Source organism: Mytilus trossulus, chromosome 2 (genome assembly GCF_036588685.1).
Source record: "Mytilus trossulus isolate FHL-02 chromosome 2, PNRI_Mtr1.1.1.hap1, whole genome shotgun sequence".
Taxonomy (NCBI): domain Eukaryota; kingdom Metazoa; phylum Mollusca; class Bivalvia; order Mytilida; family Mytilidae; genus Mytilus; species Mytilus trossulus.
The window spans coordinates 31,742,858-31,762,622 of record NC_086374.1 but is presented as its reverse complement, the minus strand read 5'-3'; the positions used below and the strand labels follow the sequence as shown (position 1 = coordinate 31,762,622).

The 19,765-nt window shown below is 30.9% G+C and overlaps 1 protein-coding gene across 16 annotated transcripts in view; it reads right to left on the bottom strand.

The window, feature by feature from the left end:
- LOC134707002 (disabled homolog 2-interacting protein-like) overlaps positions 1-19,765 on the bottom strand; it is a 111,148-nt gene that overhangs the window by 11,671 nt on the left and 79,712 nt on the right. For 15 of the 16 annotated variants that reach the window (XM_063566430.1, XM_063566431.1, XM_063566428.1 and 12 more), the window contains 8 exons: positions 9,755-9,976; positions 7,250-7,351; positions 4,844-4,942; positions 3,153-3,238; positions 2,306-2,493; positions 987-1,149; positions 648-727; positions 239-414 (listed from right to left, as the gene is read on the bottom strand). In XM_063566430.1, the coding sequence (XP_063422500.1) occupies positions 239-414; positions 648-727; positions 987-1,149; positions 2,306-2,493; positions 3,153-3,238; positions 4,844-4,942; positions 7,250-7,351; positions 9,755-9,976 (1,116 nt within the window). Of the gene's footprint in view, positions 1-238; positions 415-647; positions 728-986; positions 1,150-2,305; positions 2,494-3,152; positions 3,239-4,843; positions 4,943-7,249; positions 7,352-9,754; positions 9,977-14,292; positions 14,902-19,765 lie in introns of those variants that run through there. The other variant, XM_063566444.1, reaches the window with a different exon arrangement.

The following is a 19,765-nucleotide window of genomic DNA, read 5'->3' as shown; positions in this document are numbered from 1 at the left end:
TAAAAATTTCAAGAAAAATGTAGAAATATAGATAAAATAGAACTAAATAATGTATACTCAAACAATCCTGGCTAAGTACAATCAGTATTATTGTAAATAGTGTACATATTTTCCTCTGTGTATTAATGTATCTATGTCTGTATTTATTAATGTCATTTAGTGTCTGTATACGATTGTAATTGCAAAAGTTTGACAGAATAAAGATAAATATAGCAGAAAAGATATAGTATTGACATACCTTGGGAAATAGCAGTGTGAGTTGATGATTTTGGCGAAGACCATTTCACTGTACATGTCCAGTATACTTTGATTACTCTGTAAGAACTGTGGAGCAACTTTAGTGGGATCCACCTCACAATCATCTCCAGATTCTATCAAAGACTTCACAAACTCTGTCATCGTATTTTGTAAATACTAAAAAAATACAAATCATTTAAATTAGTCTTTGGAATGTTAAATAAAATTTTCATACTCTCCTATTGGTCAATTCAAATATAACTTCATATTATGTGTTAAACTGAAATTTAATTATCGATTAACATTTAATATTATTTATTCATTTTTATTTGAAAATGTTTCTATCATTTTTGAATTGCTATTGAGAATTTCTTTAATAATGATTATTTCCAATTTCGAAAAATACTAACCTTTTCACCAACAAGTTTCATGTAAGCTTCCATTGCTTTGGTACCGATAGAGTTACCTCTCATTGTAAGGTGCTTATTATCTGGAGAGAAAAAAAATCCAATTAATGTATGTCCATTATGAAAACAAACAAAAAACGTTTGATTTTTAAAATTTAAAAATGACCATAGGATAATTTTGCTATTTGGACTAAACCAACTATAAATAGGAATCAATTGTATATATCTTGTCATAATGTAAACATTTCTTTTAATTTTGGTAAAAAAAGTCATTGTTCATTAATAAGCAATCTAAACAAAATCATTTAATATCTCCAGGCATGATAACCAAAGTACGCTTACCAAGCCGTGACACTTCTGCCATTATTATGTCTGTAAGGAAATCCTTAGCTTTACCAAGTTTCTGTAGGACATGAGCTAAACATGTAGCTATATCTTCTTTATCTTTTACACTTATCACAGGTTCTAATACTTCACACAACTGACAATAATCTGTACTCAAATACTGGAAGAAAAACCAAAAAAATTTTTAATAATCAACATTAAAATGTCAAAAAATATCTGAGTTATCTCCCATTGATCATCCAGATATTTTTATTTATAAAAAACAATGTAGTTCATGCAACACTTAAGTTAGTCATGTTAATCATCTCTATGGACAAAATCTGTCCTATTTGAGCAGTCAAATTGCATTGACTGTATATTTATATATGATATACAGTCAATGACCGTATATCACCTTGTTTATGACGTTGACAATGCGTTTCCGTAGAGTTTTATTTATGACGTCAATAAAACATACAGGTTCGCTGAAATTTTTCGTAGTCTGCTTCAAATTTAAAATCATTGTTTTTACCCTAAATATTCCATTTAGAACACTTATAAGAGTTGCAGTATATAAAGAATAACCATACATTGTCTAGAAATATCAATCGGTTATTTGTACTCGGCTCGAAACAGGTAGAAATGCTCGGCACAGTCTCGCTTCCTACCTGTTTCTAAGCCTCATACAAATAACATTGATATTTCGAGACAATGTATGGATTTTTTATATATATACTGCAGCTGTGCTATTTGAGCAGTCAAATTGCATTGACCGTATATTCATATGTCATATACAGTCACTGACCGTATATCACCTTGTTTATGACGTTGACAATGCGTTTCCGTAGAGTTTTATTTATGACGTCAATAAAACATACAGGTTCGCGGAAATTTTACGTCGTCCGCTTCAAATTTAAAAATGATGTTTTTTACCCTAAATATTTCATTTAGAACAGTTTAAGAGCTGCAGCATATAAAGAATAACCATACATTGTCTCGAAATATCAATCGGTTATTTGTACTCGGCTCGAAACAGGTAAAAATGCTCGACACAGCCTCGCTTTTACCTGTTTCTAAGCCTCGTACAAATAACATTGATATTTCGAGACAATGTATGGTTATTCTATATATATACATGTACTACGAAATAAATCCGGTAAGTAACTGTAATATTCTGTTTATGATTAAGATTACAAAGGATGTAAAAAAGATGTTAGTTTGTTCTAATTGTTTATGGAATTATCAAACTGCTTATGATAATATTTTCAGAGCAAAACAATTGACAATTCAACTACATTAAAATATGAAATTTGAAAAAAAGAACATAACAAGTATACCTGTGAGAAGTCTTTGTACATATCAACAGGTAATATCTGTACTGTGTGATATCTAGCTTTAATTCTTATTAAAGGATTTTCACTTTTGTTCTCTTTCCCAACTCGTCCTACAGTTCCTGATGTTGAGTTGAACCATTTTTCCACATATGTCCGACCTGTTATTTCTGAGGCTGGGATGTTAACATATCCTTAAAAAAAAACATAGTTCTAAGTTTCCTTCTAAATAAGCAAATTCATTCTGATTAATACATCATTAGATTTCATATTTCTGTTTGAGAGAATTCTATTTATATAATTTTTCAGAATGTTTTTGCAGTCCTATAGTGTATAAAAAATAAATATGAAGATGATAAACATTGATAAATCGGTGCATCTTTTTCATCAATTAGAAATGTATATCACAAAGTTATTATTACATGTCTTTTTTTCAAGCAAGTTATTTTAATGACAAGTTTCCATGATGTCTTGAATTAAATGACAAATTGTAGCCCAAGGCTTGTTAAAATAAAACGTAATATCTAATTATAACCACAAGTGTACTAGATTAACTAAAGGGACATTTCTATATATGTCAAGTAATTTTGTGTTGTCATTGTCCATTTTTTAGTACTATGCATGTAGCAATTTCAGACAGGTATTTCTTTGTACCTAGTAGAATAAATTTTATCTAACCTATATCAGGATTTTTGTGTATGTATTTATCAAGAAAAAATATCTGTCTAACCTATATTGGGATCTTGCGTATGTTCTAGCATGACAAAATATCTGTGTAATCTATATTGTTATTTTGTGTATGTATAGCAGGACAAAATGTCTGTCTTAATCTTTATTGGGAAAAATGTATTACCTATAAACTGATTTTTGTCTTTCTTTTTCTTTTTATCAGCTTCTCTGTACAAGTTTACTGTAATAATCTGTGTATCTCTCAAGTTGCTGGAAAACAAATATTAAAAAGATTATTAAAACAAAAAAATCGTTCAAACTTATAAGGGCAAAATTTTAGAAAATAACAATAACAAATCACTATAGTTCACTCAACTCCACTATCAAAGAAGGTCCAGAAGTATAACACTTTGAGACCTTGCTGTAGGTGTTTAGTGTGCCAAAAAGGTTTTATTGTGGGTGTTTGTATGTCAAGTGAAGTTCTACATACAGTGAATGTAACAAAATGCTTTTGGCGAAGTACCAACTAACATTACAAGTATCTGTAACAGTTTACACCCTTATAGTATATGACTATCAAGTTACAAGTTAATAGTGCTTTTCAATCCTTTCATTCATAGCTACACAAGATGGCCTATTACTGGGTTTATACTTCTTTATAAAGGAGGCCAATATATCTTAATACATTGCCCGACATCATATTGTCGAAGGTTTAAATTTTAAATAAGCACCAGAAAGGAATGGATAGGGGTCAAACTTAAGTTGTCTTTGTATTCAAATGTCATCTCATTTCACAAAAATATAACAAATACATGTATACACATGACAAATGTTCTATTTTCATATGTTGTAGAAGGCCTAAATCTTAAATAAACAACAGAATGGAATGGATAGGGGTCAAACTTAAGTTGTCTTCGTAATCAAATGTCATATTATTTCACAAAAATATAACAAATACATGTATACACATGACAAATGTTCTATTTTCATATGTTGTAGAAGACCTAAATTTTAAATAAACAACAGAATGGAATGGATAGAGGCCAAACTTAAGTCGTCTTTATAACCATATGTCATCATATTATTTCACAAATATATAATAGGTACATGTATACACAAGACAAATGTTCTATGTTTAGAGTCTGGTAGTATAGTCATTGACCTATTCCAAATTTATCTAATTCTATTTATATCCCCATGTAAATACCTTGCTTTATTAAGACTTTTACATCATGTTTATATTTGTTCCCCATGCTTGTAATCACAATGAGTGATCTATCTATGTATATTGACAAGCTCTTTATTCTTGTTTACCTTGTAAAGTTATCTATTGCAACATTATAATCCTATTTCATACACGAAGTTCAAATCTTGTGACATAACCTAAGTTATGTAAAGGGGGTTCATTTGAATAACATTTGATACCTTGGAATATCTTCAGAAATGATAATGGCTATCAATAAAATAATTATTCTTGTGATATAGCATATTGATTCAGAATAATGTACCAGGGTTTGTGGAGTGTACTGTAAATAAGCTCTCAGACATGCATCCTTCTGTTATATCATATACACTTTACAGTAATGAGTCTTTAATAGCCTTCTTGAAAGAGAGTATAGGCAATTTGTTTGCAGAAATAGTTTTATCACTAACAAACTTTTTTTTTCTTCCTTGGCAACATGATGTGAACTGTGCAGTAAGAATATTTTGCTCATTTTTGCTAGTTTGTGTTTGGTGTCTGTGGATTGGGATGTTTAAAGGTTACATACGCTATCTATATTAAAAACAAATGATGTGATTCCTTGTACTGTGAATTCATAATTTGTGCTTCACGAATTTTCATAAAAAAGTGATTTTTTCACATGATAAACTTACTTGAATTCAAAGTGTTCTCCCCAAAACAACATTTCAGATTTCATTTTACTGGAAGTTTTGGCATACAATGTTCTATCTAAACATATTTCACAGAAATACCTGAAAAGAAAATAGAAATTTATGATATATTGATTTATATTTAGATTTTTTTTACTGGAAGATCGACATACTATATTGCTTTCAACCAATATTTTTGAAAGGACTTAAAATTTGAAGCATCATCAATATGAGTGTTTGCTTTTTTTTTTCAATAATAAAATATTTTCAAGTCTGTTTTTTTAGTTTCCCATGTGAATCATGCCTTCTGGTAAAACATTATCAAATTGCCATTTCTGACAGCTGTTAAAACTGACCAGTACATGTGGTTTAACCTCAATCTTAGCTTTGATCTGACATACACAATATCTTGTTGATACAATTTTTATTTATATTAGAAATGTTCCTTTTTTTTTAAAGGCTTCATTTTTTTCTCTAACATTTGAAAGGTTCAAAAATTTTATTATTTTTTATTTATTTATAAAATGACATTTTAATAACCTTTATCAAATAATTTTTATTTGAACCAACAAAAGTAATCTAGATTAACAAAGATTAAGAACAAATGTAATTTATATGTCATTTTCAATATTTTTTTTCCGCTACTGTTTTATTTCTTAGATGTAAAAGCAGATGTCAGTATCACAACAGGTTGGCATACTTCATTTATCAAACATTTTCTCTGAAGTTTTCACTGATAAGTAAGCAAAGGATAATCATAAAATGTAAACATCCTGCAAAATCATTAAAATAATTTTGTCATTTCTTTGAATACAAGCCAGATTTCAGGATCTTCCTTTCCATTTTTTTAGCAATTAGCCAACTTTAGTCAATCATTTTTAAGAAACCTGCTTTTCAACTTTCAATAATGTTACTTTAAAATATTAAAAAGCAGAATTATTTACTAAAATAGTTTTATCTTCATTTTTTTCTGACATATAAATCTAAAAAGATACTGCAACTTTGAAAAAACTTGTTCTGAAAGGACTCTGAAATCTTCTGCATAATTTTCATTTTTTCCCCTTTATTTTCAAAATAATGAGATGATTTTTTATGCACAGAAATTGATAGTCAGTTTGTGTGCTAAGGGTAACCCTGAAAAAAGAGTTATTGTTACAAAGGTAAAAATTAAACTATGTGGTTATTTTGCCAACTATGTGAAAGGTTACATTGTAGGGGGGTCAATTCTCATGTTTAAATTGACAGGTCATAAATCAGGTGGACGCAGGTCACTTTGCACCACCCTATAATAGTCCTAAAAGATTACATTTCATGTCATTATGATGAAAACTAATCTTCTTTTTGTACCTACTAATATTAAATCCATACAAAGAAACAGCTTGTAGCTCAGCTGAGTTTGGTATTCACATTAGGACTAAGTTGAACATTAGAGATAGTTTGACATTGACAACAATACTAAACCACAGCAGTTATCATATCTACTATGTATGGTATGAGATGCTGACAGTCACAGTTATGTGATCTCACAAAGAGTATTCCAAAAATGTTCTTAATATTATTTTTTTAAATTCCTAATTAAAGTGAAGTCATTTTGAGAACAGAGTACTTTTTTTCATATTTTTTGTCATCGTAAATTGTATGCTTTCTTCTCATCATTTATACATTTGTCATACTATGTTTTTGTTTATTTCGTCCAAAATCATGTGACCTGATTTCTATATGAACACAGTTTTGAATTTGAATTTAATTTTATAAAGCCTGTACTTCCGTTTCAGTATACAGCAAGATTTTTTTATCTTAATATGAAATTCTGAAGTCATCAGCAATTTGAAAGTGGGCTGTTTTCAACATAACAGTCATAGACTCTTTAACCTAAGATTTTTTATAAACATCACCAGTTAATAGGTACATCAAAGGAAATTGATGATTATTTATCAGAGTACTTGTTATAAGTATACTGGTGTAAAGGTCATAAAGAGTATGTGTAGTACATGATAACAGGGATGTTATACAGTACACAGAACTATGTAAAATATGTACTACAAGGTTTCTGTGATAAGTACATACATAGAGAATAATACATGGATTTATCTTATGCAAGACATACCAATTTGATGCTGACTACTGACTTAATTTCTCTGGTTATTAGCACAGCCATCTTGAATGTGGTTTGAAATTTTTAAATATTCATTGAAAGATCATATTGAAAAGAATGTTACTAGCAGAATGTATGGTTCATGAAATTATTCTTATATGTTTTATTTCAATATTATTATGATACACAACACTTGTCTGTACACAAGTTCCGTAATTTCTTAACCTGAATTATGATAACAAATGTATATATGTGTTTATCAGCAAGGATATCATCTTGACTCTAGTCAAAGGGCTAAAGATACTTATACTCACTTCTTTTTAGAGGGTACATTTTTAGCTTCCTTTATCCATAATTTAAGTGAATTGTCTGTTCTCCGGATATGTTCCTGGTTTGGATGAACTGATTTCCTCAAGCTAAAATTGAAGGAAATGATTTTTTAAAACGATAAATGATACCATTCTATATTTCCCGATGTGATGTAAATGTTTCATATATTGATAAAGTTTATTGGGATAAGCAAGGAATTGTAAATTTAAATTTTTTTAAATATAAAATTCTTTGGGATAAGGCATCAAAAATAGTTGTATAATAGGTAAAAGCAAACACCATTGCTAAAATAATCTTTATATCAAGTTGATTGACATGGAGTGAGAATCAGTTTCCCATGATTTGGAGATCTTACAATATCAGTATTGAGTGTTGAGAAAATGTGTGCCAAGTAGTTACTCAGTATAAAAGTTATATTTGAGTTTTAAATCACAAAACATTAACAACTTCTCAAGCCAAAACAACCAACTAACCTCTTTTTACAGCATTTTTTACCTTTATTAAGCAATAAACTAGGTCCATGGCCATGTAAATGTAAAATTGAGAATGATCATGAAATGGGAATTGTGTCAAAGAGACAACAACCCGACCATGGAGCAGACAACAGCTGAAGGCCACCAATGGGTGCATAATCATGATTATGTTTTTAGTTTAATTATTTTTTATTAAAACTAATCATTACTTTTTGGTGTAGCAACTAGCAGGTTTCCTGTATCTCTACATTTTATAAACAAAGAGAGATATATAGACCAATTTCAAAGGAATATCAATTGATCATGTTGATAGGTTAAATGTTACTGACCATGTACATAGATAGTATCAGATTTCTGATAAGGATCTGATCTACTGGACACACAACATATGGTCTGCAGATAAGTAACATAATAACAAACACAAAGGATAAATGATCAATTTTATTTCTAATTGAGGACCCATTATTGGCAAAGTTAAGTCCTCCTCTAGGCTGTCCCATAATGAACAGTCAAATGCAGGAGTCACTAAGGGCAGGTGCTTAAAGAACACTCAAGCAATGGAAAATTTAAGCACTTTACAATGCATTTGAACAATTTAATTTATGTCTTGTCTCGGTTAATGACTACTTCTAATAAAACATAGAAACCTCTGCAGTGGATGAGGAGAAAGACAGCCAATGATTAAAGATATGTTAAAATTCTCATTTGTTTCACTTTAATTTGACCAATGAAATAACTTGTGATAATTATGGTTCCATAAAGTCTAAGGGTGTATTTTCACTTTCAAGTAAAACAAAACAAAAGTGTCAATTCACAATGATAATTAATTTGTTTTTGTTTTATGGTCAATGATGTGTCAGTGGGGGAGTATAAAAATGTCTTATAACCAATAACATCCCCATCAGCATGTTCATGTTGTGGTTTACTTCAGTATTGTTGTCACAAAAAAAACAAATCAGTGTTTATCTCAAATATTATAACATTATATATTCTGAATTTTATAACTGGCTGCAGGGTGTAAGGCGAGTTAAACATGTCCTCTAACAGTAAATAAATGTCTTACGATAATGTCTTACGATACGCCAACACTCGTCAGAATTACACGATCAAGCGATTGTCAACTTGTCAAGTATATTTTGGTATCAGTACGAACGTGAACATACGACTATTTCATTGTTTCAGTACTGCGAAACAGGAAATATTAAAACAAGGAAATTTTTGAATTTGCTTTACAAGATGACAAAATTTTGAATAACTTTGTGCGACAAGGTTTAAGACTATGGTCAGTTACAAAGGTGACACACACCCAAGTTTTGGATAACTATCCACAAAAACAAGAACCATCTGTAGATTAAAATACCTTTAAAATATTGCTGGTTCAATTGATATTCATTTCTTTTAACATGCATTTCATTGGGAACTGTTAATTTTGCAGTTAAAGGGAACCAAAAAATTTACCCTTATTGGTTCCATTTGAAAAATAATACTTTTATAGAATCTTGAAATGTCGTGTGGCATACAATTGTACTCCAGTTCTTAAAAAAAAAAATGCCTCAGGATCCAGGCTCTTTCAGATACAGAGTGAATGGTCTACTCATCAAAATTGTATTACAGGGGTACAAAAAAGAATATGGTTATCTGAACTTGAACCTTTTCCACCTCATTTCATTTACCATTCATAGACTAACTACATGAATTAAGACATTGTTTTCATTCATGTTAAGTTCCCCTGACTTGCAGACCAATAAATGATAGTTTATGGAATCATCTTAGCAAAAGTATACTAATAGAGAACTGACTGTGGGTCATTTTCTCTAAAGAATGCTATATGACTCAGCATTTTTTTAATATTTCTATTTCTGACATGGGCTCTTGCTTTTCAGAAAGGTTAAAAATGTACAAATAAAGACTGGATTATCAACATCTTATCAAAAGGTATAAAAGTAAACAAATAAAATATAAATCCTTGGTTATAGAATCATTTTGACGTCTAGATAATAATTAATTGACACATACCTTCCTATCCATTTCTCACGTTCCTCCGCAGTCCGGCAGGAGATGTATTTACTTCCGTTCGCTGTCGAGACTTGGAAACAATGATCCTGACCAAGAATGCTGGAGTGTAGAGGTTGAATTTCTAGATCCGAGGCCGTCAGGTCGATGGCGTGCATGTTGACGTGGCTGGTTAGAAGGGACTCATGGGAACGAGACGATCTGATCCGTGAGTTGATCAGGTTCCTGAAAGGATAAGTTACAATGTCAAACCAGTCTTCCACTTTGTCATGAAAACTTGCTGGGAGACTCAGCAATCGATTAAATCCTGGCAACATTTTCCTCTTTTTTATTTTCATCAGATCAAATACAAAGCTACATTTCTAATCATACAAATTTAATGCCTATTGTTGCACTAATTTGATTTCCTATGATGCCAACAGTTTATCAATAGTGTCTGCTGTAATTCTAGTTACATTCCAAGTACACTACAATTATATAACGAAGCCAATTTTTGTCAACATCCAACAAGAAAATAGCTGATGAACTCCATGTCTATGAATTCATTATAATTATCCAAATTCTTGTATATCTACCAATTTACATTTGGGTGAAGGATATACATAATCCAGGTCCAGTTCATAAAGAATGACCCATACCACAAATCAATTGACTGTTTTATCACATTCCATGTAAAGGAACATAATATTAGGAAAATAGGAAATCATCAAAGTCAATAATTATGGTTTAGTGACCATTAAAACACAATCACAATGTATTTCCAGGTGTTGATTTACATAAATCTCTCCTGTAGGGCACACTCATTAATATGTAAGATCAACATGCATGGATAATATAAGATATGTTCATTTGCAAGTCAATCTGACAAGTTCAGCAACTTTAATATATACTGTTGAATAATAATATAGACACTTCATATAAGTGTAAAGTACACTATTTTTCAATTGTCTTAACAGGAAAATCCAGAATTAACTTCCTTGATCTGAAATTTGTACACAACTTCTTTTTCTAATCCATTAGAAAGCCCATTTATCCATAAACTAGCAACATTAGAAAACAATTCTCCATTAAATAAGATACATATTTAGCAGAAATGTGCTAAAACGTCAAATGAGACAATTGATCATTTATCGCTATTTTTTCTAAGGTTAATGACGTATATAACAAATATCACATATATTCCATTTATAGTGAAACCTGACACAAAATATCAACACAAATGAGAATTAATTGTTTCCATTCATCTCTACACAAATAGGATCTATCTCTATCCTAGGTCTAACTTATAAATGAGATCTAATTAAAGAGTCTGGGTAATTGGTGCTAATCCCACCTTATATCATGATTCATAATAATAATGGTTTTCCCCAATGATTCAAACAATTCTACATTGTTTCAGCACAGAGACTTTTATGAATCAACTTTACAGCATTAATATTACGGATAATTAGCAATTTTCAAAAGTTCAGGTAAATTTCAAACCAGGTGAGTCAAATAACTGTTGGTAATTTCGCATGGTTTTATGATATTTATTTCTTCTAATCTTCAGTTTATGGAGAAATCTTCTATGCAAGATAAATATTTCAGATTGTCATAAAGCAAAAACTTCAGCTGATATTGATATTTCTAATTTTCTGGCTGAAAATGACATTAAATCAATTTCGTGTTCAGGTTAACTTTTAATGATGATATATTTCAATTTCCTGTCAGTTGTGTACTTGTGATTTTGACATTAATTTTTCAAAAGTTTAAAAATCATTTCAAATTGTGAATGAAATCTTCAATATATGTCCCAAGGCAAACTGTATGTTCTCAAATTTCTTCAATGAATTAAAATGTCAATTTAAAATTGATTATAGTACACACTCCACACTATTCATCCACTGGTACAAGATCAAAATCGAAAGAAAATTTGACTGAACTCAATATGCAGAACATTTGTAGTTACAATTACATGGGTGGATCCATCTTCTTCAAGTTTTGGATCAAAAGACGTTAATTCAGGTGCACTCTGTAAACATACAGATACATCCAACTATTTGATGAATCTACTTGTCCCCTTTTTCAAATAATTCATTTTCTGTTTCCAATTTAAGTACAAGATGAGATGTTCATGAATGAAAATGTTACATGTAGGTTTTTTTATCCTATTTTGTAACTCTCAATGATTTGAAACTGATGCCAAAGTTATATTTCCTTGTATTTTATCGGTTTTCACAGGGAAGAAAATAAAGTCAGTTTCCATGACATCTAAAAATACAGAAACTGACATATTTCTAAAAACAATTGGAATGATTTGTACCAGAAACATACAAATTAAGGGGTAACCAGGATTTTCAGAAGTGTTTACATGTAATGACCTTTAAAAAATCTACTAGACAAAACCAATTTCAGATGGTAAAAGCTACACTTTAATAAACTGGACTAGAATGTTTTACACTGCTGCTAAAAAAACATGCATTTTAGTCCAAAAATAAATACAAATTAGAATAAAAGTTATCCTAATTATGCCTCGATAGAACCTCATTTTCAGAAAAGTTAATTAAGCATAAATAATTACATTAATTGAAGCTGTTATATCAGTGTCTGTTGTGTTTATCTCATTCCCACCTCTTACATCTGCTCTTCCAATGTAATTTACAGAAATTCAGTTCAAATAATATAGCAAAAAATATTCCCTAATTATTGAACAAGCGAATCACTCCCACTTGGCCTTCAATAATGAAACATTAATAATAATAAAATCTGGGGACATTGAAACATAATAAATGTTATTTAATGAAAACAATGGTCAATAAAATGTGAAAAGGCATACCTCAGTTATTTGGCACAGGAAAAAGGAAATATTCAGCATCCATATCAACTTCCTGTGTCATGATTACGAAGGACAAATACGCAGGAAATATTTCACAGAATTATGTATTTTAATATCTCTTAGAAAAAACACATTTATCCTGTGTGAATGCAGCCTTATTGCAGTTCACTCAAAGTCCATACATCTATGCTCAAATTTTCTAGGGAACAGATAAGCCAGGGGGTCAAACTTCAAATGTTGAAATAATTACCCTCCCTATTCAAAATCATAACAATGAAATTTTTTAACCTGATGACTAATGTTTGATTATAATCTATCAGATTGGAACTTCAATACAAAAGACTAAATTCTAGGGTTATTAAAAACAAAGGAAAATAATAGGGGGTACATTGCCAGTTAATTAGGCCTGTCATCAAACCGTACATTGTCATTTAGTGCACTCATAGAATTCAAGTGACCGCTGAATAAATGGAGGCAGATGTCAAAATCCATACGGAAAATGTCACAACATCAAATTTTAACATCTGTATTATGTTGTCAAGGCTTATGGAGGACAAAATATATCAAAAGATATCTTAATCATAAAGAATATTAGAATAAAAATAAGAATATTTATTATTCCAATCAAGGGCAGCATAACATGTATACATAAAACAAAACATCATGATTTGTAACAGAAAAACATTTTTATATCACAGGTATGAACACTGACACTAAGTCAAGTAAATAATTTTAGAATAAATACATATATTATATGTAATTTTATTATTCTTTTATTCACAATATATATGTGGCTTTTAGCTTGATTCTGACCAATGCTTATATTCCAAATTTATATGTATATGCAAGGACGTATAACTAACATCTAATATACGTCCTTGGTATATGCCTCTATTATTGTTGTTGTTACCAATTATGTAAATCAATTGTATCTGATTTTTGCCCTTTATGGACCCTGTAATTTGGGAAATAAAAATATTCTATTCTATTCTATTCTATTCTATAATTTGTTTATATAGATTAGACCGTTGGTTTTCCCGTTTGAATGGTTTTACACTAGTAATTTTGGGGCACTTTATAGCTTGTTGTTCGGTGTGAGCCAAGGCTCCGTGTTGAAGGCCGTTCTTTAACCTATAATGGTTTACTTTTTAAATTGTTATTTGGATGGAGAGTTGTCTCATTGGCACTCACACCACATCTTCCTATATCTATTATAAAAAACTAAGGCGTTAAAGCTATACAACAATGTATGCTAAGCTGCTGTCAGAGCAATGGCATACATGGGTTTCCATAGACAGGTTGTGGAAAATCCTCATGATTGAGTTATCTTCATTATGGTAATTATACTCTAAAAGGAGGCATCAATTTGCAGTGCTAACAATATAAACTTGGGATTTCCAGATATTTGCTGTCATTAAGGTGCAAACTGCCACTCTCAGGTAAATGAGAACAATTTGCCCAAAGACACCAGGACTAAAATACCATCTGGATAAGAGTGAAAAGACTTTGAAAAGTGATATTTTTGGAGGTGATTTTCTTTAAATTCCGTACACATTTGACTGTGGTCTTAAAGGGGAATTTATTTTGGATGGAATAAGAAATTGAATTTAAAACCAAAACATGCAATATAATCTAAATTCTGCTATAGCTGATCACGAGACAAATCAATAGTACATACACGTACATCTGGTAAACCAAAATTTAAATAACTTAAAATTTTACTTACAAAACTCTGGAGACAGGCTGTGTCAGTTCAGTCAATATCATTTTACAATGAATAGAATACAAACAATAATATCCAAAGGTAATTCAGTTCAATTGTCTTAATATGTTCCTCAAAGAAGTGGCTCTAAAGACTTATAATTTTATAAGTACACATAAGTGTATACTTGCACTAGAGCAATATCAGTCATCGCAATATATATTCTGTCTAGTGAAGGTGTCACTGATTCAATATGTAGCAAATTTAAATAAACTGATTTAAATTCTGATAAAAGCAGGAAATGTTTCGGTCATTTCAATAATACACAAAAACATGGCTTCCAAAGTCCATTAACTTTATATGTGTCCCTACAAGGTTGAATTTCTTGTTGTGATTGTCCTAAGAATTGTGATAGCTTTACAATCCAACTATGAAAAATACTTAATAGGGGGAAATGTTGTTAATAAATTCAAATATCCAGACATCATGTCCACTGACACTGGAGAAAAATAATGAATTTCCTTTATAAAAAGACACAGTGGCTACCCATACAAAAGAAAAGATATAAAATGCACTGTGCTTTGTTCCTGTAAATTCCAACTTGTCAAATCAAATAGAGTAGATAGTCCAAGTACAACTAAATCTATGCACAAATTTGACAATTCTTAAAATGTTCTATTTTACATACAATGTGAATGAAACTGTATCTATGATTTAATTATCCATGAAATCCTGTACTGAAATAACACTCTACAACTTGATCCTTGATCCTAGAATAAATCCCCTTCACAATTATAGTGACCACTAATCAAAATTTTCACACATTTTCTGCAGACACCAACTGTTAGAACTGTGACAATTATTTGATGAAATGTGGTCTATTAGCTGTCAGAAACATTACTGGACTGAGTCAGTGAACCCTATGTAACAAAACTGTAAGTGTTTACCTGTGTTTGTCAACTGACTACCTGTCTTATTCTTCATATGTCACCATGTATGTGCCTTTAACAGATTTAATGCTAACAACTACTATGGTCTTTTTAAAATTTATAGTCAAACAATAATTGCTTAAACATATATTTGTAACAGATTAAAAGTCCATTTATATTGAATTCATCAATAATTTTTTTATTCTTCACATAAAAAACACCTGCATAATCAGGTGTGAATTCAGAACTAATTATTGAATAATTATATGTGCAGTGTGTTATATACCCCAAAGGTAAATGTTCTTATCAATCAAATAAATAGACCAAACTTTTTAAAACATGTATTTATACCCTGTAGTAACAGCCGTCCCAAATACATGTACATGTATGTCTAGAACATGTGACCTATTCTTAGTTCATTTTCTAAAATTACAATCTTTAAAACTTTAATATTTTTCTAAATTAAATATAGATAAGTTTCTTATGTCATACATCATATGGTTAACCATTACAAATTACATATAGCATATATAGGGTGAAAATTAGGTCCAGGTAATATAAATTTTACTTCAAATGCACTTTTTACCCTAAAGTTTTAGTTGATGGTATAGAAATTTGGTGCAGCTATTGGCTGGATCTATGGAAACCTGACTCAGCCATATCAAAATATTTGATTAAATTCAAGGAAAATGATCAGTCTATTCAAGAAACTTTTTCATTAAGTTATGACTATATGACACTTGTGCTCATTTTGACAGAGCACAATGACATACTTTCTTGAACTGTTCATGGTGTTGTTACATTAAATCTGTTTGGGGGTATAATGATTGATACCAAAGTTTCAAATAATCATAATTGTCCATATACAAAATAAGATATGATATTATTGCCAATTATATTACTATAATCCATCAGAGACAGGAAAGGAAATAGACAACCACAGGGCACTATTACCTTCAACAATGGGCAAAACCTATACAACTTAAAACTATAAATGATCCCATTAAGTCTATTTAAATGGATTATTTTGTTTATGATTCAGTTAAAAGAAAATGTCAACACTCATAATCCTAGAACAAAGTCCTGCACTTCTGATTGTCAGTTTTTGGTATATTTTTTGTTTTCCTTCCATAAATTATATTCAAATTGGGTCCTTTATTTAGGTTTCAGATAAAAGCTTATACTTGGGAGCTTTTGAGTGTTCCTCATAATATAGTTACTAGCTTATAGATGAAGTAACAAAGAGACCAACATATATATAAAGTTGTCTCTTTTAATTACAATCAAAGCTGTTATATCCTGGTTGTGTTTATTTCCCCTTGTACTTTCATCACATTTTTAATTTTACCAAACGCCTTCAATAGCAAACCCAAAATACAAAATAAAACCATAAACATTATAATCTGTAAATTTAACTGCTTACCTATATATGTACTTAAATAACATTTCATACAGGAGAAACATTAGTTCAGCTTCAGTTTCTAAGACCACATTGTAAGTACCTCAGGGAATAAATTATATAAACTTTACTGTCACTATGTCAAAACAAATTTAGGGAAATTACTACCTACACCTTTAACGACCAATGATTAGAGAGACATATATCATTTATTTCAGTGTGAAACAGGTCTTCCCTATAAAGCTTAAACAAAACACATAGTACAAAGACAGTCATTTATCTTCTCTAAATGTACCTGTAGGGGGATATTTCTTGGCTTCTGTTTCAGATTAATAAACTCCAATGTGACATTATACATGATTATAAACAAAGATTTTCATTGAAACTCCATGACCTCAACAACGACAAACAGTAAATTTTGAGAGAGAAAAATCCCCATTGGGATATCAAATGATATAAGTGAGTGTTCAAATGTATATAAGCTTTCACAATTTGAATCAACAGAGTAAATCAAATGTGTAAAACCAGACTGAGGAGACAGAACAAAGAAACTAATGAGGCATGTTAAAACTGTCAAGTTTAAGCCCAACCCTGGTCAATATGCATTTTCCAACCATAGTCAACCATGTTTTATCCATATTATCAATAACCATGGCCAAACATGCTTTATCCACATTATCAATAACCACAGCCAACAATGCTTTATCCACATTATCAACAACTATGGTCAACCATGCTTTATCCACATTATCAACAACTATGGTCAACCATGCTTTATCCACATTATCAATAACCACGGCCAACCATGCTTTATCCACATTATTAACAACCATGGTCAACCATGCTTTAACCACATTATCAACAACCATGTTCAACCATGCTTTATCCACATTATCAACAACTATGGTCAACCATGCTTTATCCACATTATTAACAACCATGGTCAACCATGCTTTAACCACATTATCAACAACCATGTTCAACCATGCTTTATCCACATTATCAACAACTATGTTCAACCATGCTTTATCCACATTATCAACAACTATTGTCAACCATGCTTTATCCACATTATCAACAACCATAGTCAACCATGCTTTATCCACATTATTAACAACCATGGTCAACCATGCTTTATCCACATTATTAACAACCATGGTCAACCATGCTTTAACCACATTATCAATAACCATGGTCAACCATGCTTTAACCACATCATCAACAACCATAGTCAACCATGCTTTATCCACATAATCAACAACCATGGTCAACCATGCTTTATCCACATTATCAACAACCATGGTCAACCATGCTTTATCCACATAATCAACAACCATGGTCAACCATGCTTTAACCACATTATCAATAACCATGGTCAACCATGCTTTATCCACATGATTAACAACCATGGTCAACCATGCTTTATCCACATTATCAACAACCATGGTCAACTTACTTTATCCACATTATCAACAACCATGGTCAACCATGCTTTATCCACATTATCAACAACCATGGCCAACCATTCTTTATCCACATTATCAACAACCATGGTCAACCATGCTTTAACCACATTATCAATAACCATGGTCAACCATGCTTTATCCACATTATTAACAACCATGGTCAACCATGCTTTATCCACATTATCAACAACCATGGTCAACTTACTTTATCCACATTATCAACAACCATGGTCAACCATGCTTTATCCACATTATTAACTATGGTCAACCATGCTTTATCCACATTATCAACAACCATGGCCAACCATGCTTTAACCACATTATCAACAACCATGGTCAACCATGCTTTATCCACATTATTAACTATGGTCAACCATGCTTTATCCACATTATCAACAACCATGGTCAATCATGCTTTATCCACATTATTAACTATGGTCAACCATGCTTTATCCACATTATCAACAACCATGTTCAACCATGCTTTATCCACATTATCAACAACCATGGTCAATTATGCTTTATCCACATTATCAACAACCATGGTCAACCATGCTTTATCTACATTATCTAAAACCATGGTCAACCATGCTTTATCCACATTATTAACTATGGTCAACCATGCTTTATCCACATTATCAACAACCATGGTCAACCATGCTTTATCCACATTATCAAAAACCATGGTCAACCATGCTTTATCCACATTATTAACTATGGTCAACCATACATTATTAACTCTAGTCAACCATGCTTTATCCACATTATAAACAACCATGGTCAACCATGCTTTATACACACATTATCAACAACCATGGTCAACCATGCTTTATCCACATTATCAACAACCATGGCCAACCATTCTTTATCCTCAGTATCAACAACCATGTTCAACCATGCTTTATCCACATTATCAACAACTATGGTCAACCATGCTTTATCCACATTATCAACAACCATGGTCAACCATGCTTTATCCACATTATCAACAACCAGTCAATCATATGCTTCTTACAATGGTCTATACACAATGCATTCAAAATCTTCTATGTAGGGCAAATACCCTAACATCTTATTCTCCCAAAAAAAATGTTTGATACATGTATGTGGACATTTATCTGGAGTCATTTAAAAATTCTAATGTTGATAAAAAAAAATCCTTTAATTACATTTCTTTCTCTCTAATACATGTAGATGATAAACAGTCATAAAGTCCATATACTTTCAGAATATGGAGCATGAATTGATACTCTAGTTTATACCTGTATGTGTAACTTATACCAGATCTTCAGGTAAAATGACTATATCACATTTTGAAGGTAACTCAAAGCTGTCAAAACATGGGTATGCTTTATCTATAATGTTATCTGGAGAAGCTTGCCAAAGATTATCATGTTTACTTCCGATTTCCTCCTAGTAAGATACAAACAATGTAAACTAAGCCATAAACCATTGCCAGACAATGACCACTAAGTTTAGAGGTGACTGGAGCCTAGCAAACGGCGATGACCAATCGCTGAGTTATTATGTTTAGATAATACAACAATAGGATGTTTAACTCCGTATTGTTTCATTGTGTATAAATACTTAAATAGGATTATCAAGTGCTTTAGTTCTCTCGGTCAACGATTATTTTGGTCAGTAAATCTTATTATAAACTGTGGTCAAGAACTAAGTGGTCATTATTTTGTTTACTTATGTCC